The 23077-nt window shown below is 34.5% G+C and overlaps 1 protein-coding gene across 1 annotated transcript in view; it reads right to left on the bottom strand.

Moving 5' to 3' along the window:
* LOC112453632 (adenylate cyclase type 6) overlaps positions 1–23077 on the bottom strand; it is an 87252-nt gene continuing 64175 nt past the window's right edge. The window contains exons 7-23 of the mRNA XM_025014484.1: positions 21031–21180; positions 15276–15397; positions 14205–14297; positions 11789–11935; positions 10462–10620; positions 9941–10189; positions 9355–9514; positions 8638–8735; positions 8283–8367; positions 7774–7890; positions 6975–7112; positions 6335–6573; positions 5696–5834; positions 4399–4618; positions 3731–3879; positions 2899–3225; positions 1–751 (exon numbers count right to left, since the gene is read on the bottom strand). Of these exons, the coding sequence (XP_024870252.1) occupies positions 2902–3225; positions 3731–3879; positions 4399–4618; positions 5696–5834; positions 6335–6573; positions 6975–7112; positions 7774–7890; positions 8283–8367; positions 8638–8735; positions 9355–9514; positions 9941–10189; positions 10462–10620; positions 11789–11935; positions 14205–14297; positions 15276–15397; positions 21031–21180 (2589 nt within the window). The 3' untranslated portion in view covers positions 1–751; positions 2899–2901. The remainder of the gene's footprint in view (positions 752–2898; positions 3226–3730; positions 3880–4398; positions 4619–5695; positions 5835–6334; positions 6574–6974; positions 7113–7773; positions 7891–8282; positions 8368–8637; positions 8736–9354; positions 9515–9940; positions 10190–10461; positions 10621–11788; positions 11936–14204; positions 14298–15275; positions 15398–21030; positions 21181–23077) is intronic.

Raw genomic sequence — 23077 nt, 5'->3', positions numbered from 1 at the left:
AATAATTGCGATATTAAAATGCTATTACGTTTTTCTTGCTGTGTTAACCAACATTGTTAATCCTCGCAGGCCACACTTATTTTTTGTAAGTCACACTGGGGTCTGTAGGATCAGCTATTTCTCGCTTATAAGTTTCGAAAAAATCAACGTATTGTAATGTTCTTAGAATTATGATGGTAATCTCAGAATTTGTCAAAAAAATTATTACCAAAAAATATTCGTTAAAAAATATAAATGATAGTTTCTCAAACGTAGTTCCAAAATTTCGTTGGAGTTTGTGAGAGCCCAGTGTGACTTTCGAGGGTTAATTAATGTTTTTTATGTTTTTCTAAACTGTTTAAAGTAAATATCGTTTAATCCAGCATTTTTTAAATTATATTTGCTATGAACTAACAATAAGTCTCGTAAAAAGTTCCTTAAATTTATTAAAGTCGATACGTGATCAAACCAGAAGCGTAATTCACATGAAATCTGCAACGAAATGCCAGGATTATTCCTGTGAATGTCGTTTATGCTTCGTTTGTCTTGAGACTTAAAACTATAGTGACGCAATTATCCCGTTCATCCCGGTCGATTTACGGACGGCACTCGACGACTCCAATTTGCGCACACGTGCCCTGGACATTATATTGCCGTTTTTGGACTTGAGTACATGGAAGAAGTCTTAAATAGCGCGAAAATTAATAATTGATATTTTCTATCGTCGATATGACGTGTCGTCCATCGCGAATTCTTGCTCGAGCATTCCCACCTGTCAACATTATCAATTCATTAATGATCGATCGAAACGATCCAGCAATTACTTTGTAAAACTTTTAAAATAATTATAATACATGCGAGTTTGTCTGGGAAGGATACGTGCACGATTTCCATTTTTTTACGAAAGCTTTTTAATTTCTTCAAATATTTGTATGCAACCTAAAATTAATGTTTGGCGGAAGTTTCAATTTTCTATGGTACACTGTACATTAATTGAATCTTTGATTACGTTTATAAGAGAAGATTGAATTGTGTGAATTATAATTCTTGAAGAATTAACTCTTCAAGAATTAATTACTTATTACAATCCCGTCGTGACTGAGTGATATCACTTATAAATTTATATTAATATTTTACAAATTACCTAGATAAATGTAGAAAAATCATGATTGCGTTATATTTTTTATAACAAAGTAAATTCAGTTTAGTAATAAATAAGTAATAAAAATATATATTTTATTGACTTTCTTAAATTTTGTCAGTTTTGATAGTATATCGATAAAATACATTGTGTTTGTTTACTTCGCGATGCTATACCTGTAATTAAATTTTCAACTGTCGATTTTATAATTATCGTTTTGTCGTTTTCTTTACTAATTAATTTAAAATGCGTTTTATTAATTTAATTAATTAATTTAATAAATAATCTGCATGCATTGTCATTAGGTAGACAAAATTTTTGCTCGCTACTCGTATATGAAGCATTTCGCATGCACAAAATGGAAATTTTTCATGACAATGAGGTCTGCTTTCGCGCAATAAATGTCCGTTGTGCAACTGATTGTGCACGTGTCCTCGCCAGTGCGTATTTGTCAGATGCGACGACATGGTTGAAAGTGTTACATAACAACCCCCTAGCTATGGGAGCACTTCAATTCCGTGGTGAATTGTCGCAGCTTGATGTATTGGTAGCTTTATGTTAACAAGACTAAACGCGCGATCATCACGGGGACGGAAAATTTTTAACGGATTACGTAAATATCAAATAATGAATCGAAATGTGTATATAGCATCTGGAAAAAAGGCATATCGGTAGACAGTAGTAAGTTGCTCCTTTAAGAATTTGCTTTTATAATATTTATCGAAAGAGATATCGAAATAAGAAATAAGAATGTATTCTGGAAGGTGTGTACAGATAGTATCGCAAATTATACAAACGCCATACATTTTAACAAATCGATATACTATCGAAGCTGAAACTTAAGATAATAAAAATTTAGAAAAATCCAATAAAATAATTTAACTTATTTTTTAATAAATTGAAATACTTTGCTGTAAAATAGTATTGATTTAAATAAAATGTTTAAAAGTGTCAGCACTTTTACAACTTTTTAATAATATGAAATTACATAGCATGTATTAAATGGATAGTTTAGAAGAGGAGAGTAAATGAAGATATTTTTAAACTATCAATTAACGTATATTAGGGAGAAGATGAAAGTACGGTTAAAAAAGTTGCGAGAGGCTCGCGGTGAAGTATAATATTCGCCTATTCCGGCAGCAATTTACGGAATATTTTGGATAGATATTCGCGATCGCGTGTATTACAGGTTGTTCCTCCACCCAAGATAATAATCCCCTTTGCGTTCCTTCTCCTTTCACGAATTCAAATTTATCGCGAGATTATGCGGTTGATTGTGCGATGCCATAATGTAAATTGCGTCAAATATGCATCATACGTATTCAGCAAATCGATCAGAATAAGAATAAATATTTTTGAAGTTTAACTACGAGATAACTTTCTTCTTTCGAACGTTAGCGATATTTTTATGCTATTTTATTATTTCTATAATATAATTAGACTCGTGAAAATGTCAACGATTTAAACGGCGAATGCGAGTCAGACGCGGGACGTAGTGCGTAATAAAACTTAAGACGTGTATTCAAATGTAACGAACGTTTCGGCTCTTCCTTTGAGCCATCTTCAGCATTTATTATTTCTATTTTAACTAAATAATTTAGTTGTCATTATTTGATTAAGATATTTGAACACAAGAAAAATTATAAAGTTATATTATAAATTATAGAGTTATTTGTTTATCGCCTGTCAAGATTTATGATAAATTTTGTTTTTAAATAGAGAAGTAGATATTAGGAAAACATTTTAATATAACTATTGATTTAATGCATAAGTAATACCAATTAGATAGCCCCGCTGCTATTGTTGACAACCGTTTTCTCTGTGGCGTCGGTATTGTTATTGGAATTCGTCTTGATGACATCCATCGGGTTGGTGTTGTCCCTTGGTCCGTCCAGGAGGTAAGTTATCATACTGCCCTTCCCCTTGACTTGAATCGTTCCGCGGCACGTGAGCGAATATCCTTTAGTGATCAGAATATCGCGAACCTCTTGGGTGACTTGAATCCCGTCTAACACGCCCGTAGAATCCATCCTGGAGGCCACGTTCACGGCGTTGCCCCAGATGTCGTACTGCGGTTTCCTGGCACCGATCACGCCAGCGACCACCTGCGCAATCCATGTCGCGTATTGAGTCTTTTCTTCTTTGAAAATCCTCGACAGCTTTACCGAGATTTTCTTTCTCGCAGCTGGGTTCAAGTGCTATGCAGACGATTTAATGAGAATTTGATGCGCTACGAGAGAGAACGTCGCGGAAGAATTGCGCGTTTAATGCAGGAACATTAAAGTTAAGTCATCTCTTCTGTATAAAAAAAAAGAAAAAAAAATACAGGCGCTTTTTAGAATATACTAATAATAAATAATATGTACTAAAATTTGTGAGAAATTGGTATCAAATTTTATCAAGTTGATTTTATCAAATTAAACATCTGAATTAATTAAAATTGATAAAAAATATAATTTTGTCGATTTATTATTGTCACAAGTTTTCAATATATTTTTGGATTCTCTTCTATACGTTTCGTCGCTGAGAGAGTCTAATTTATGATTTATTTACAAAGGATGCAATGGTTGAGCGCGCGAAAATTGCTCGTTTCATGTTCTTCAATATTACCGGTCCGATGTTGATGCCCACACGCATGCGGAAGTTATTAAAGCTGTGTACATTGACATAGGCCAGCTGCTCGCGGATTCTTAGGGCGTAATCCGCCATAGCGACTACGTGCTTGAAATCTCGCATGTCGCAGGTGCTTTTCGTTAGGCCTAAAGCAACAGAGAGAGACAAGAGTGAACTTTGCGCGGTAGTGGTGTCCCGATCGTAGTGTTCTAATTAGAGTAACGAGTCCGCGTTGTTAGGAAATTGTTAGGAAATTGCGCGAAAAATCAAGTGGCCGTGGGAAATTAGATCTGCCTTTATGGTACTAGAGAAACTCGATTGCAAGAATTAAAACAGGGAATTTTTGACGTGAATTTAATGCGGAAATACATTCGGTGGTGATAAGTTAATTAATATATATAAATAGATAAGTTAAAAGTTAGTTATCGAGATATGTAATGAAGATAATATATATTTTATCATGCTTTTGCGAATTTACGAGTCGCCAAATCGGTTAAAAAGAATCAAATTTAATTCGATTAAATTCGATCGATTCAGTGATTAATTGCACACGCAGTGCCTCTTCTCTTCTAAAGCGGTATAAAAGCTCATGGCACGAAAATGGGGGCAAACGGGCGAAAGGCTCGTTGAATAACGATATCGCTAAGACTTGGCGAGAGACGTACCCGAAGCGGCCATATACGTAGCGCCTGTGCTCTTGATCTTCTCGATGTACTTAAATTGCTCCTCGGCGAGTAACTCGTCGAAGTCAGCGATGATTTCGTTAAGAAGCCTGAGGCATTCCACGCCCTCGTTATTCGCTTCGAGCTCTACGTAGAACTCGGAAAAATTTGGTATCGAGGCGAACATAATGCACACAAAGTCGCATTGTTCGTGGTATAATTCCTGCGAAACAATCGACATCATTGTCTTGGACATGTTCCTGTTTAGATAATCTTTTACAGACTAGATTCGGATATTTTTGGAGGAAATCTTATTAGTTTTGTCACTGTTAAATAGTCATAATGTTCGAACAATTGTTTTGATTATTTTAATTTTGAACTTTTAGTGTAAAAAATTTTTTCCTCTAAAAGTTTATTTTAATTGTTTTGGCTTTTGTATGGAAATAAGTCAAGACTGAATTTCTAAGGAGTAGCATTGAAATCTATATATATCTGGTTGATGTGGTCTAACTTGATGTATCAAATTTAGAATCGCTTTTAGACAGGACAAAACTAATTAGGCAAATAGGTATATACTGTTGAAATTCAGTCTGGAATCTGGAGATTGAATGATTTAACACGTCGGTTGTCAGGTGGTCTTAATTTATGTGTACAGCTGGGGTGAAATTTCGAAACTTTAAGGGTAATCCTTAATTGATTCATAAATATGCGATATTAAATATGCAATATTAAATATGCAATATCTAACTAATCTTTATGCGGCAATTGAGGATTATCATATGAAATTGTTTAGGATTAATGATTAATATATTTGCGATTTAATTAGAGGAAGAATGGAAAAGCGAAGAAACAAATGCTGCTTTTATGAAAATGTTGACACGAAGCTTGGAAGAAAGATGAAACTCAATTAACTTTATTGAAGTGAACTTTAAAATATATAATAAGACTTTATTCTATATACATCCGTTTTCCAGTTGTAAATTTCTGTTTAATCTGTAATAACACAATCTCGTCATTTCTAGGAAATGTCAAAATATATTATGAATATCCTAATCTTTGTCTTTATGTCTATTGTATGTCGAGCACTTGTCAGCGCGCGTCAGGGTACAAAAGAATCGATCGGTAATTAGTACAGGTATAGGTCGCGTATAGGTCAATGAAATGTTCAAACTGTTTTATTTGACACAGAGATGTAATATGTAACAATATCATTTATTGTGTTTCATGCTTAATGCGCTTAAAAAATTGTAAAAAATTTTTAAAAGATTTTCTTCGAATTTTTTTGTTAGATAGAACTTACATCTGAATTAACAGTAGAGAGAAAATGGGCGGCCACGTGTTCCGGAAGTATATTCCCGAGCAGTTTCTGGTTGTAGGCCTTCAAGTGTTCCATTTCTTCTTTCTCCTCGGTCGCTTGCAACTTCCACAGGAAATCTAATCTGTATTGGTACACAGTGCACGTCAATATTCCTCGCCTATATTTGCCATGAAAAATATCTCAAAAAAGTTATGTTTTCCAGATATTCTATGAAGTATATTGACATCTGTGATTTTAGAATTTTTCCTTTAATGCGTACATGCAATTGGCAGATTTTCATAAATCTGCACATGATATACGTATCTTTTCAGTGACATATTTGTTTTAATTAGATTTCGAAAATTTAAATTTATTCATGAAATATCTAGTATATATAATTTTACTCGCGCCTCTATTATATACGCGGCTCCTGTCTCGACTATGAAATTATTCTGCGGGAATCAGTTCATGAGATCGTCGATTAGCAACATTGTTCGCTACGAGATGAAGGCTCTCGTGGGAAATTCCACGAGGGCCTCAAAGGTTTATAACGTGCAAGTTCGGGATGTATCTACGAGCTGACGTTGCGTAAGTTTCGGGAGGGCGTAAATGTTAAAGTGTAAGCACGTTCGAATGTTCGACCTGTAGGTCGCCTCTGTGTGCTGAGAGTGTGCTACTAGGCAGGCCATGAAGAAAACCACTAGAACTCCCGCCAACCATCTTCCAGCAGGCTCGACGTCGTCCTCATTTAGTGCCTGGTAAATGCTGACCCCGAGATAACAAGCCACAACGATGCTCAAAACGGCTACTTTAAAGACCGATGTTAAGATCTGATACACCGCACAGGTTACCATCACGAGCATCACCAAAACCGGAAACAACTGCAATCAGTGATAGTTGCGGAATGTCAGTCGGTAGATCTTTGTAGTTTCGTAATAATCTCTCTATAGTTACTCGTACCAAAAATCTTCTATTCATGGAATTGTCAGAATAACGAATGCTTTCCTCAGTTATAAATTTCTAAAATTTAATCGTTTTAATCGTTTAGAATTTAACATCAATTTTGCATGAATTATACTAATATCTTATCAAAGGATTATGCGTTCATTAGACTTGCACAGCTTTTTTCTCATCAGTTAGCTAAGTGTAATCTCTTCTTTTGAAAGAAGCACCTCTAATCTCTTATTATCCGCGAGTCTTTTACAACAACTTTGCGGTCTCGAGCGAAGGCTCATTTAACCAATATCTTTCAACGCCGATATCATGTTTACATTTAACTTACGTCGCAGAAAAGAATATAATCACAGATGCCAGCGGCATCGGTATTCTCTGTTGGTACTCTCATTACGCTGGGATTCTCATCTTCGGCGAAAGGCGACGTGTCATTGTTGATGCAAGCCTCACTTCCGGTCAGCGTGATCTGCAGTTAGAAAATACGACACGGATTGGCCATTATTTTTCATTATTTTATTCAGAACGTTCGATCGCTCGCAATAAATGTACAATCTGTTGTATAACCGATGTTCTTTCCGTCCGTTTGTAATTCAATCATGCGGAATGTTTGCGGCAAATATTATTCCGCGCTCGCTTTCGATTTATCACCGAAAGTTTTAGCACAGCAGGTTCTAATTACACGGTATAGTTTTGACATAACGAGTTGCCCGAAGCAAACGGAGTGAGACCGCTTATTGGATTTAAAAAATGAAAACGATAAAGAAAGGAAAGCATGCCGAAAGCTCACTAAAGTTACGAATAAATCATATATTCAATATTACGCATGATTAATGTCTTATAAGACTAACGGATTTTATATTTCAGTTTCCCAAATATTAAAATTCTTGAATCATTGAATTTGTTCAAACGTTAAACAACGCTTTGTTCGCTTGAATTTCTGAAACTCCGAATTTCGTGCTTTTGCATCAATAATCTCAAAAGTAATAAAGTAATGCAAATTTTTTCATATAATCAGAATGACATTTTATTCACAAAACGTGAAGAAGTTATTGCTGTCAATAAGTATTTAAGTAGCAAAATTTGACATAAAACGCAAGCAATAGGGACATTAAATTACGATTACTTACCAGTGGCGATAGTACTGTGATAAACGTTAAAAACACGACGATGGACGCAATGCTCTGCGCGATGATGCGATTTTCGAAGATCTGTAGTGCCATGCTTCTCACCCATTCCGGCACCCTCTGCAAAACGCGCACGATTACCACATTCCTCTCGACTAATTAAATCGGATAAATAATAAACGGCGCGATCCTCGGAATCATCGGGAGATTATAATAGGCTTGCTTCGACCAGGATCACTGTTTCGGCAGTGACCTGGAAGCTTGCCACTTGGTCAGGGTCAAAAGGATCGAAGTGGCACTCTTCCAAAGAGTTTTGTCATTGACCCGATGTCGTATGCGATGTATCGTGCGATTTATTTAAATCTCATTTATTTACAGACGTATTACAGACATTTCTATATAATAGCAAGGATGGAAATAATTGCTATTGCGAATGTATAGTTTTGCGATTCCAGGGTAAGCGGTCACTAAAATTCATACATGTATATCCAGAGACACTTATGAGCTCTTACCTCGTTCTTTTCCGCCAATAAAATGCCATTAACCAAGGCTATCACCAGTATGCTAATCGCCGTGCAGACGTAGAAGTATACGCTCCTATGAAGACAAACGGGATATTTTTAACGCGATTTTTCACGAAGTTCTTTTTGCGAAAATCGTTTTGATCGTCGCCATCAGATTTATGTCGCCTTATGCTAACTTATCGAACGATTTTCGCACAAGTGTCTATAAATATTGGAACGAAGGACAATTCGACGTTAGTAAAGTACGAGTGGACTTTACACATCGGGTCTCGAGAGTGTAATAAAAGAAAGATATCGCTGCCGCACTATATAGAAGGTAGGATTTATTGGCACGTGTATTTACCCGGCGAGGGTGATGGCTATTGCGACCACAACGACCATGTAGACGAAACCGGAGCACACAAAATAAGCCGAGAGCATCCTGTCCCTCTCGCGCGAGTACTGCAACAGGTTATTAAAACAATTACAATATCGCGCATTGCTTTCACGTTTTAGTATGAGCTGTTTACTACTATAATGGGCGTGCTTTTAATCATTGGCTATCGTGGGCAATTTTGTTGCGGACTTTCTTCTCGACGAGAAAATGCAGAAAATGTATTCCGTTCAATCGATTACGACGCGCAATTCAATCACGCGGAATCCGAATAATCCAAATACGCGCTTAGCGAATTAACCAAAATTAAATTTAAACGACTTTTCATTAACGTGAATTACCGCGTCGATTGGTAGGTCGCGTTCAATTGTATAGGGGTGGACAGTTTAGTACGCAATTACAGCTTGTATTTTATCTATAATATTATTTCTATTAAAATAATTATATTTCTAAATTATATTTTTAAATCAGGGGAAATTATTTTATAAAAATTTTTTAAAAATGCTACGTTTATACATATATATAAGATATTCTATAAAAATAAAATTGTTATTGTACAAATTTGATAGTATAATCATTTTAATAAATGCTATTGCGTTAATCAATGAAAAATTTCGTATTAAGATTTATTTTATTAAGTGGTATGAAGCTATTAGACGAATTTATTCATCTTGTAATGTAATTTACCTTTTCTTCGACATCCGGTCTTCGAAACGTTAATATAAACGGCGTACAATGCTCCGCTCTCAATCGATCTATGCTTCTAGCATCGATCGCTCTCATCAGGTATTCGTTCACTTCATCTTCGGGATCCTTTTCGCCCTCAATGGTTTCGCCGAAGCCTAATCTGTTGAAAGTTGAAACGTACGCAGCAAGTATTATTCGAGTATAAAATGCCATCGTAAAGCTTACTCAATGACACATTTATCATGATGTAATTCCAACATAACATTTATTACGGATTAACACTTTATTTTATCTACTTGTTACGATATTATAGATTTTTATTTTACTCATCAAGCCATTTATTTTTAAAGGATGGGCAGTATGATTAATTTATTTTATAATTGCTTGTACGAAATTGGAAAACACAATACGATTTGAAAATGTAACAGTTACGATTGTTTTCTGATTGAGATAGAATAGGTAACGTTTGGATATCTCATAATTATTGACAATTTTCGGAAATTATTTAAGCGATGAGACTATAATATTGTGCCGTTATAATGTCAAGGGTTAAGAGATTAATTAGCGATAATAGAGGAGCTCTTACTTAGTTTGTTTGCCGTGTTGGGAACCGTGACCCATAACCCTCATCTCTTTGGACACATTACCATTCGCCGGGAAGGTTTTTCGCATCCCAGAACTAGTTATGTTATCCTTAAATGTGTCTCCCGGGACGATCAAGTAAGTTCTGATGTTATGGTCCTTTAAGTACGCATTTCTTTCGCCCCCGCGGCCTTCCTCGACTTCGTAATATCCGCCCAAGCAATCTAAAGTCTCTTTTGTGATGTGTACACGTCTGCGAAACATATTTTCTATTTAATATTAACTTGGTCGATGTAATGACCCGATATTAGGAGAACTGTCTATCAATAAGGATAATATGGTTGCCGTACGATTGTTTTGCTTAAAGTTATGTACGCACAAAAAACCGAAAAGTTTTATACGAATCGAAGTAAAGAACTTATATAGGATATACCGACGTAATTTATCGCCGCCAATCGAAACTAAGTTGAAGAGGGCAAGTCAGTCAAGGGTTGACAAACCTCGAGCAAAATTGCTTGTACTCACCCGGGTATACCTCCGCTTTCCATGTAATTGGCTAGGGTCACGTCGTTGCTCCAAACATCAAACTGCCATTTTCTCAGACCGAGAACTCCACAGTGAACCCGGCCCGTATGGATACCGACTCTCATATTCACGTTTACGGCCATTACTTCGCGAACCAATCTAGGGAGATACGGACGCGAGAATTTATTGTTTTTCCTATCATTAGGCGTAGAAGTAGTTGGATAACTATGTTCGTTGTCCAAGTTTCTGACAACAAACAAACTTTCTCGCCATTAAGTGTACTCAGCAGTGGTTACTTCGGTATTCAAAACTTTGAATTATTGAAAAAGTTCTCGAGTATTTATTAACGAAACAAGAAAAAGAAACTTTTATGTGTAAATGTTGATTTTTTCGCGACAAAGTTACCCATTTTAGTTAGTCTCCAATTACAATGATTGCTCTTCAAATTTTTTTCTTACGTATATATTTTTCACATGCATTTATTAGTACAATTTGTCGCAAGAATTCTGTATCGAACGTTATAAGTTTTACACACGGAAAACTATTTTGATCGTGGATGAAGCAGCGGCAAGTTTGATCAAGAGAAACTTACAGCGAAAGATTAACACAAGATTATCAAATTGAAATTTAAACGCATGTGCTTATGAGGAATTCGTCTGCGTGCAGTGACCCGTGGATACGAGGAGCCTTTCATGACGACGCGAATCAACTTCAATCGTGAACACATATATCGCGCTCTCTGAGGAAATCTTCTCTTTGACGATGAAACGCGTTTTATGAAAACACGAAACGAATCAAACATGGGATATGTAGCGCACGGATACAGCTCCGCCGGAAGTTCTGTGGTCGTCTCGTGGATCTAAGCGCGAAAACATCTTTATTGCTCGGATGTTACTTTGATCTACCTAGTTTGTGTCTCTCTTACCCCTTTTCTTTCTTTTTCTTTGTGTACATCTATTTATCTATCTCTTTTCCTCGACAACTTTTGAGATTTTATCTTCGGCTATTTCTATCTTTAATTGTTTTCTTTGTTCGCTGTCAAGCGAGCCAGGATAAGGAGTATTACGTGGATCTTTGATGTTGCTGATAGAACATATGATAGATTTATTTTGCTATTATATGATTTTAAATGTAAATACGTTCTGAATTAAGACGCAGCTATCGATTATGCTTTAGCTACTTATTATCATATATATTGATCTTAAAAAGCGGCGTGTATACATATTATAGATAACACAACAGTATACTGTTCTTTGACGATAAAGTATATGATAAAAGCTTGACGAAACTGTTGCGTGAGAGGTGAAGGAATGTGATGCAGACTTACGTTATTGCATCGATCATGTCCAATCCCATTTCTACGCAACAGTGAGCGTGATCGGGCCGTGGCTCCGGAAGTCCGGAAACGCAATAATAACAGTCTCCGAGGAGCTTTATCCTGAGGCAGTGGTGCTCAGCGGCTAGCCTGTCAAACCTGCGGGATATTTCCGAGAATTCAACGTAACAATTTACAATATCGAAGAAATCTAACTGTATATCGAGCGTGGATACCTCTCTACCTCAGAGAAATCGGAAAAGAACGCTTTACGTGGAAATATTATGCAAATCTTTGGCTTTTGCCATCAAACTAACTTCTGGGTTTCATAACAATATGTACAGAAATATCCGCTACTTTTTCTCACGTAACTCCACACTTCGTGCAACTTCTGTAATATTTTTCTGTACCTAAGCACACAATGTAACTTTTTCAGCTCTTTTTATTAAATTTGTAATTGAATCTCTAACTAAATTTTTAATGTTATTATTACTATCTTTTTTTTACATAACATTGATACTAAATAGGATTATGTAGAGTAAATACTGTATCGCGTTAAATTAATTTGATACGACAGAGAGATGACGCGTCAACAAAAGTAAGGACACTAATAAACCGAAGGATAATCGGTTTATTCAGATTAGATATTCAGCAACGTCGCGTTCCGCACGGTGCATATTATACGAAATTAATTCAGGGCGCCAGAAGGGCGATATTAATATTTCACGCGTGCATCAAATCTACATAACGCATAGCGTGTATTATGTTAATCTAGTTTAGTATGATACGTAGGAAATAACAGTCCTCGATGGAGTTGCGTATATACGTAACTCGAATAGTAATTAAATCAATTATTATCGCGTTATCACTAAGTCTTTGAGAGGTAATAGAGTTCCCTATTTCAATATTAATATTGAAATATTGCCGTATTACGCAACATCTATCTACTTATGCACCATACAAAATGAATAAAAGGGTATATGTGTTTCGCAAATATACATTCTGCATAAAGAATATCCGATGATTAGTTTGCTAATTTGATCTGATCAATTCGGAGGATAATTTTTTAATGATCCCGGGTCGCGGAAATATGATCTTACATTTGTAAGGTTTAACGTTATTTACAAGTTGATTTTTTATCATTCTCTATTTTTTTTCCGAGCATTTTTTTCGAAGAGGCATATCGCGTGGGGATAAAAGCGTTGCATTCGCAGAATACTGAAAAGTGATCTCGGCTGTACTGATACATGAAAGCGGACATCATCGCGAGGAATGAAAGCGGCCTTTATGACCTCTTAGCAAATCCCTCTTGGTTGCAGGATAAGTACGCCCTATTGACCCGAAAAGTTACTACAGACGCAAAATCCATAGCTATCGAAAGACTTTTCGAGCACTCGTATAGGACATAAGGTACGATAGAGGAAAGCTTTAAGAGTGAAGGGTGTTGAGAAACTCTTGACACAAACGTAGCAAATTGACAATATTCATCAGAAATAAAGGGCGAAGCTTTAATAAATGCAGACTTAAAAATTGATTCAACATTCATAGAATATTATTTTATGAATGTAATTTTCTCGTAAATTTAAAAATATTTCAAATTATTGAAGTCAAACATCAAATTTATCTTTCTGTAAGTAAAAATAATGAGGAAAAGTTTTCGATAATATTAATTTAATATTAAGATTATGATAACGTATGCAGTTTGCGAAATGCAAGCACATTTTGATGTCAAATTGATTTTTGGCGAAGTGCAATCTGTTGGTGAGATTTCAAAGGGGATTTGTATTCGGAGGAATAAGAATGTTCATAAGACTTAAGAGAGTCAGTATCAGAGGCAATAGAATTGCATTGGGAGAAGGAAACGAAAAGAAATTGATATTTCGATCGAGTTGAATGGGTGGAAATACACATCGTGGATACAGTAATCCGTTACGCTTCTTCTAAACGTTTTCTGAACAGTAAATAAAAATAGAGAAAATTTCAATGTATGTAAGATTGTGATAGAGTAGTTCTTTTCTCGAGATTTATCGACTGTGTTAAAATTGTATTTTATTAATTCTCAGTAGAGTAAATTCCTCAAGTTATAATAATGGCATTTTATTTTTGGGAATATTAATTTTATGACCGTGTTTCTTTCTGAGAAATTTTTGATTAGCAAGAATAAAAGATAATTGAGAATTTATTGAGAAAAGCACAAAATATTAATATAATAGTACATTATATCAAAAAGGTATAGAAGTTTTTATATCATAATATAATATACCTTTTTATTATACTAATATGTAAAGTCATCAACGACGCTGACAATTTGATTAAAAACCGTTTATCTATCCTAATACGCGTTCTATTATACATTTTTTTATAGATTTAAAATTAATAATAATCTTTTCGTATAATAATCTTTTTATTATATTGTAACGTTTCTTACCGTGCAAAAAGTTCGTTGAGCAATCTGACGAGCTCTTCGGCAGTGCATTGATCAGAGAGCGAGGTAAATCCACAGATATCGGCGAACAAAATGCTGAAATATTTGGTAATAATAATAATAATATAATAATAATAATAATAATAATAATAATAAAGTCAGTTATTTTAGTGAAATTAATTTTCAAATTAACTTTCAATACGGACAGTCCCTGAATAAGCACTTTGGTGAAGAGTTCTGTAATTACTTTGACTTTAGCAGGTCTCAAACGAGCCACGGGCAAGTATCGAGTCACACATTTTAGAAAAGGGAAACTAGAAACGAAAAATTGTCACAAGTTCGCGGAAACTCGGTGAAGTTAAATGAACATGACATTTGCTCTTTGAGAATTCGCCGATTAAGTTAGATTGACCTGAGCTTGGTGAGACGTCTGATACGAGAGATCGGTTGTAACATCTCAATCCACTTTAAACTAATCTAGAATTCTCTCTATGCAGCCACGTGTGCTTATCATGTTGCGTGCACGCGGCACCGTGATAAATCGTCAAGTTTTGAAGCATTTGGCGTGAGTGCATTACAGGACGATCATGCATATCACCTCATAAATGCTGTATAATGCTCACGATAGTGTAATTATTTGTAATAATCTGAGTGATATGATGTTATAATATCGATCGTAAATTATATTAAAATACGTTTTCTGATTTGTAATTTATAATAAACTGTGTGTGATGAAACGTATAGCGCATGCATTTTACGAAGAGCTTAAATTCCCAAAAGATGCATATTTTTTATGATAGGGCAAAAAGTCGGTCGTTTATACCGCAAGCAAGAATTACAAAGTTTAACCTGCTGCGAATTTCAGTTTAAGTAGCGAGCATGCATAGAGGACGTAATGTATAAAATAGTTATGTAAATTTCCTTGAGCTTATTTAGTAACAAAGCGGAACTGGGTCTCATTTGCAAAAAATGTCAAAGTGACATTTTCGAAGTGACATGGTTTTTTTTGGTTCTTTCTAAAGTTGCGCGTCTTAAATGACTGCTATTTGTTCGCAGACCATCGGCGCGACGTACCTGACGTTCTCATGTCTTTGAATATAAATTTTGTGAAACATCGTGTCCTTCGGTTTTCCGGCTATATCGGCTTTCATCTCCATAGCAACGTGCCTTGGTAATACGCTGAGCAAGAGCCTTTCCTGAAAAATAAGTTACAATTAAATATTATTATCAGGATATTTACACTTGCTTAAATTAAAAAAAAAACAATAAAATTAAATAGAGATAATAAAATACATGTAAAAGCTATAATGAAAATAAATTAAAAAATAGAAATTAAATCACTAATATATTACTATTTATATAATAAGTATACTGTCAGATGTAAAATATAACTGCAAAAGTTGGTGAAATTTAAGATGTTATATATGACAATTAAAATATAATTTTCTTCAGCTAATTTTACCTCTATAGTAGTTTCATTAATTACGTTACAGTTCATATTTCTCTCACGATGTTGTCATAAATAACATAATTAAAAGTAATTGAACATTTTCTTAGATTTATCGATATACTACTATATCAAACAAAATATATATGATCAATAGCAGCCATTATTAAATTAGTCTATAGGAATAGATCTTCTAATATCCTCCTGAGAGATCTGTGGAGGATCATAATAGATAGGTCAGCTTAGGGGACGTGCAGATTAATACAGACATAAGAGCTAAATGCGTTATTCAATAATTACTATGCGCTATTAATTCAAATTGTATGTACGTGCCCGCTTGTTACATGTGGAGCATAAATAATATACTATTTATTTTCGCATCTATACTTTGTATCGGAACTTTTTCCTTTAAGTTTAATCACAGATTCTATAATACGAATGATTTCGAGTTGATTTGCCATAATGCAATCTCTGATACATTTTTGAAATTGCAAACGATCGAAAATGAAAAGAATTTTTACAAATTAAACATATATACGTCGCGATTGAATAATAAGATCTAATCTAATTTATAGATTCATGTAGAATTTACGTTTCCGATCTTAACGCTTAGTCGCGATAAATTCTCTAGCTTAGCCATGAAATTATTTAATTAAATATTTACTTCTGCCGTACTTCTTAACACGCGACATCTTGAGATTTTTGCGAAATCTGTATCGCTAATTGTAAGCATCGCGGAAAGCACATTGCACTAGCTCACGGATGTTTCCACGATTGTCGATTGGAAACCTTTGCGGTATCGTAAGCTAAAGCGGAAAAGAGTCACCCTTCCAATAGCCGGTAATCTTTGCTATTCCGCGGGGATCATGTACAATGTACATCGAACTGACACGACCTCGGTTAACACACACGGGCGAGAAACATATAGCGAGCGACGTATATTGTTCGAAACGTAGAACTCGTCAACATTGTGGGAACCTCTCAAGTGCAGGCAAAGTCGACGACGCGTTCGACAAGCTTCGTGTTGATGATCGATACGCGCGGATGTAGTTGTTGTGTGCGCTTTTAGAATCTGCATCGCGATGTGCAAGCCTACGTGTAATATAGACACGTCGCGGTTCGATTCCGATTCTATAGAGCGTCACAATTATTTTTAACTGACTGCTACGCGTTTGTCTTGCCGACAATGTTAGCTAAGCGACTAGGAATCAAGAATTTTTAGCAATTAATCATTAAATACATAAATAGAAAATAAATTTTAATTATAATGTTATCTCTTGTTCGGTTCTAAGTGGAATTAAATGAATTACATATATTTCGACAGAAATCTTATTTGGGAATTAATTATTTTCAATCTCGGAAATCAGAGAGCTACTTTTGACTGCTTAACACTCTTTTCTCACAGTCAAAGTTGATTTCTCCAATATTGATTTCTGCAATATCGGCTATCTTTAGGTCTCGTTTCACTGTGGTTTTTTCAGTTTTTTGCACTTTCCAAAAATAAGGTTAAGAAAGGACAAAAACAAAAGAAATTATATTTAAAATTAACCGAGGTTGAGGAGAACGATTACTATACTTATATGAGTTAAAGAACAAATCGGTATCGCGCGCATGTGCGTATCGTATCCGGTCAATGAATGTAGAAGATCACTGCGTTTGCAAAAGTGTATTATTTAGATTTCCTCTTCTGTGGGTTATTATTCTTGTTATTGCTGCTTCCGCAGTGCGCGAATGTGGTCTGCTTTGTCGTTCTTGACGATTGAAGCGATTCTGATCAAAGGAAGACGAGATCAGCATTTCGGTGCATGTTCATCGCTGTTAAACGCATACCCATACATTCAACGTCGTGATTCGACGGCGATGTTTCGTATATACGGGATGACCGTGGGCGATCAACGAGCAAGCGTGAACAATAGATTGATATCGCAACGGTGTGTTCACGGATTTCTGATTAATAATATAAAGCCCTTCCCGTTACAATAGCGTTGTGATTATGAGCGAAAGATATTCGATAAGATGTGCTATCTTTAATAGACTTTAATAGACTTTGCAGCCTGTCGGCGATTATTTCGGTTTCCGTTATTTTTGTACGTCGCTGGAAATAAACCATAATCAGAGAATTCTGATCGAGATCACACAACGATATTTTAAGCTCTTTGGATGTGTGATAAAGATAATTAGTGGTGGAGTGCTTATAGATATTAGTTACAGTATTATATATTCTACAACGAAATAAGTAAAAATATAAATATAAATGAAAAATAAAATACTTAACTCAAATACTTAAATAATAGATAAATAAAAAGCATAAAAATAAATAAAAATGAGTCTTAGCAAAAGAAAGTCTTAACAACAAATGAGGAAGTAGTAGTAGTAGTGAAATGAAGTAATGACAAAGTTAGAGCTGCCTGTTCATTACATTTGTTCATTTGTCTCAGAAATAAGGGAAGCGTTGCCTCTATTTCGAAGTATATTCCGCTGTTGTTTAAAAAGTTTATTTTAACTAGGAGGAGGTGCTTCAACTGAGCTGAGTGAAAATACGTGAGAATTGAAAAAAAAATAGTTGATGAACAATCGGCGCACTCTATTTATTAAAGCTCTTGTGCCTCGACAAACAGTTTGTCCGTTATTTTCCGACTGTTGGACAACACGTTCACGCGAAATAAATTCACCCCGAAGCTTTGTTGGCCGACCGCCGTATTTCGGCTAAATTCGCACGCTTTTCAATGCAGACGTCGTTTTGTTTTAATACGCGCAATGCCAAAGTTCTATAAACAATGAAGCAGAACGAGAATATTGGGCCCGCGGCATCGTAAAATAATAATTATACTGCAATATCGTTTAACATTCCCGCGGGATAAAATTCTCACAAAGACTACAGGACCACAGGCGTGTTAAAAACAACACGCGTATCGACAACAAGGAATTGAACATGTGCTATTTAATGAGCACGCAGTTTGATTTCGCACACTGGTCGTACACATTTTCTTTTTCTTACGTAAACTTCCGTAAACTATTGCTCTCCCGTTAATTTATTTGCCAGATTGAGCGTGAGATATAATTTATGGAAAATTTGCGTATTTTTTATTTACTTATAAAGATAATATAAACGCGGTTATTGAACATTTTCTTTTACATATCTAAAAATAGCGCAATTTTTCGTTATTTACTAATTTAAAAAATTCTTATTTGATGTCATGCTATCATATATTATTAATTCGATATTTGAAAAATGCAAATATGACTTCTTGAAAGGTTGTATATTTATTTGTAAAATCGTTGTTTGAGTTTTCGCTACGGAAAAATTGATTGCGAGTTTACCAGGAAATCTGTAGAAATGAAAGAATGCACAATGATTCTGAGTACTTTCTATACATACATTCACCTATATACGCTCGACGACAATCGTTCGTGAAATGTTCCATCGGCGAATCCTTTCGGATCTTCGAATGGAAGTCCAAATCGAATCGCTCGTTATCGCCATACCCTGAATTCTTTGTGAAAGAAATTTCTAATCGCGCGTCCGACAACGACGATATTATACGCGAGTCTCGGGATTTATCTGTAGCGCGACGCGTTTTCATCTTCGAACCCCACAGATGAGTGACTTCGCATTGAATATTGTGCTACTGACTATACTGAGTACGTACTTTAGTCGCTTTTGTAAATTTTCAATTTGTTGAGAGCGTTAAGAAGTTTTGTTTGGAAAATTACCGTTATGATTTTTATTTAGCATATTTTTTTAAAGCCGTCTTTACTTAACATGTTCCAATCCGAATTATGTCGATATTGTATTGTACTACCGGAAAAGAAAAGACCTCAATTAGTTCAAAAGGGATCGATTCTGTGAGGTTTTTCGTATGTATATAAATGCTTTCCACTTTACCTTTAATTAAAAAAGTTTCTTTAATTGGAATCTGACTTTAGAATAGTTTTAATTTTTATATTGATTTCTGTGGGAAAGAATTTTTAAATGTACGTTTTCTGATTGAACTATTCGAGCCATATTCGCGGTTTCTGAACATAGAACACAAATCCCCTTTGTGCATTTACGTGCGGTCTACATTGATGGCGTCATTAATAATTAATAAAGGCGTCAATTACTCGAGATTCCGGCAGAATGGTGCGCCGCGGGAATGATAATAATCGTTACTTCCATGACATGGTTTTATCAATGTCGATTAGAAGATTATTGGATTTGACATTAAAACAGATCTCTCAGTTGTGATCTCCGCGACGTCTCCAGATATAATCGTCTTCCTTACCATTAATAGAGAATTGTGTCATCTATAAGTTAACCGTATTTATTTATGAAAGAAATACGAAAATAGTCTACCGAAACAGAAAGAGATCCGCATATCGGATATTCTTTATTGAAGTTTTACATTGAAAAATAAATATATTTTTAATACTAATACAAGTCATTAAATATTTTAATAAGAAGAACTTCTATGTTTTTTATATACTGATAAAATGAGAGAAATTGCAATAACATTGTTGTAAAATATTAAATGGCAAATAAACGTATGTTGCCATTAGATGAACAGTTTTATTTGCTATTAAAAACGTTGATATACTTTGACTATCTTTTGCAATGTGACACATGTTACATTTTTTTTTTTTTGAAATAAATAAGATTATATTTAATAAATAAGATCATTATAATTATATAAATTTCAACCAAACAATGATTTTCTTTGTATCAGAATTTAATCATCAAGATATGCGCCGATAAAATTTAGCTCGATGTCGTCAAATATATTAGCTTTATCCTGTTATATAATACTTCAAACTATGAGGTTTTACTAAACGAGATTTTAGTAATTCCAACAATAGAAACATTATCATAGCTATCTGTGAAGAAAAATCAGATTTCCCAACGTCTCGAACTTCGTGTATCACGGTTCTACTTGTTTTTTGCCCCTTATCGATAAATGAGTTTCATCGTTGTCCTTTAAGTTAATCTTCAACTTTCTTAGAGATCTGAAATTTTTTATTTTTTATTACCTTTTTATTTCTTATTAATCCTTTTCGCTCTCTAGATAACAGTCTCAATCAACTTTATGTTGCAAGATATATATATATATATATATATAATATTATTGCTAGAGTTTATATTGCTTTATTTTAGCACTCTTCATTTCTTAAAAATTCGATACTCAGAAGTTTTTTCTTAAAATATAATAGTTTATAAAATAATTACACATTTTTAATATCTTTATCTTTTTAATTTTTACAATTATTTTTATTATTATTAAACATATATTTATAAATTTTTATTTTTTAAATTTATAATTCCTGCAAATTTATAATTTTATCAGTTTTGTTTTTTTATTCTTTAATCGAGTCAAATACGAACTTTTTGTAAATGCAGTAGCATACCTGTTGCTGATTCTCTCGCTGCGTGGTCAAACGTGCTTCGACACATTGTCGAGTTTCAAGGAATGCTTGTCTTTGCGCCAGTTCCCGAGGGTGATGTGTCAGTGCGCCAGCTACGTTCGTCCCACCGACTACTACGATCGAACTCAGCAACTAAAATAGAAATAAAGTTTTACAGTTAGATTCAATCAACTACAGTCAACTGAATTCAATTATCGTTTTTCTAGTGTTTCAGATCTTGAATTGTGTTAATTCTAGTTAGTTTTTCTACACATTTTTTCGAAATTAAAATTTATTGTTAGTTACATTAAATAAAAAGAAAGAACATTATTATAGAAATTTTATGTTAGTATGATTTTTATTTCATGAATTTGATAAGGAAACATTTTTTTATGTCGCCATTAAATATTCTTAAAGTAATGTATAAGAAACAGTATCTAATATCCGTTTTTAGAAGAACTTTGGAAATAAATTTTTTAAATAAAAGTTTCTAAAGGGAGTTTTTATAATTTCATAATTCTAATATTAAATTCTTCGGTAATTATCTCTTGTACATTAGAAACAAAAGAACGAATTACATATCTGCATTTTCGAAATTTAATAGGTAAAAGTACAAAGTATTTTTTCGTTTTAAATACTTCAATAATCTAAATATTTTGGTAATGCATTTTTCTTGAAAGATTTTATAATTCTGTCTTCATAAAACAGAAGAAATATCTACAATGACATGCAGGGTTATAATTGTTCGATTGTAACGAAAGAATCATATGCGTATCCATGAGCGAGGATGAGGAAGAACGAGTGGATTACGAGTGTCACAAGATGAGGATCGAGAACGAGACTGCTAAGAAGAGTTTTAATGCTGGATCAGTAGCTATAAGCCGAGGATCGGGTAGAAAGGAACGTAGCAGGAAGAGAAAGTTTAATACTGGATTAGCAAAGTGGAAGGGTGGAGATTAAAGGAAAGAGTCGAAGGAGAAGGATGAAAAAAGATATCTTGTAAGCGTTGAAGAATATGAAAAAAGCGTTAGTGAAAATAACAAAAGAGATTAGACGACGAGATGCGGTTACGAATGTTAATTCGATAATACCTATATATCGCGATTTATTACGACATTCAGTCACGAATAATGGATGATATATACTTTTAAATTTTCTCTTTCTTTGTTATATAAGTTAGATACATAAAGTATACATTATAAAATTTTATTAATAATACACGCACAGTTGAAGTAATATTACTCGAGGATATATGCATTAATTCGGCAAGTAATATTTTTAACTTTTTGTCGTTAACCAGAATTCGCTTGTCACTGTCACGTTTGACAATATTTGGTTTGGGGCTAAACTAGCCAGCGAATATTACACATGCGCGTGACGGATTTTATTTTACCAGTTGTGTAAGCTCTACCTTTGCGTATCAGAATCAATTTAGGTGCGGCCCTTCGGCTCTGTCGACAAAAATGCATATGGACGCGAATCCCACAATCGACGAACGCCATCACGCGTATGAGTGACTTTGTAAGCCATCGACGTTGCTCACGATTCAGTCGGCTTTATCGGTGGCAAATTCGCTCGCGAATGCATCGCACGTGCAGCTGCAACGATGCACGTGCAGTACACATACGGCACATATTGTATCGTGTATTCGCGACATTTGCAGACTTTGCCAGGCGCGGCGTGAATTGTCTAACAAAAGGAACCGAGCGTCGATGAGATAAATACATTCTTATAAATCAATGTAGACGTAGAATTGAATTTACTGCAGGAACTGCATATTTTGCGCGCAAGGAACGACAGAAACGGCTTTACACGATCGTGATTTTGTACATGGTCTGAAAGCAGGATGAAGAGACAGGGGTTTTTATTAATCTAACGAATATTTTAACAACATCCATTATACATATATAATCGTTACTGTGTGCTCTGGGAACGTAAGCTAGGAATTATGGTATTTTGTAGATTATTTAGTTTTTATATAAATATGCATTAAAGTATTACGAAAAAGAAGAGATTATGAGAGAAATAAACTACGATGTTGGTGAGAGAT

Source organism: Temnothorax curvispinosus, unplaced genomic scaffold (assembly GCF_003070985.1).
Source record: "Temnothorax curvispinosus isolate PA1 unplaced genomic scaffold, ASM307098v1 QBEX01004550.1, whole genome shotgun sequence".
Taxonomy (NCBI): Eukaryota; Metazoa; Arthropoda; class Insecta; order Hymenoptera; family Formicidae; genus Temnothorax; species Temnothorax curvispinosus.
This window is presented reverse-complemented; position numbering and strand designations above follow the sequence as displayed.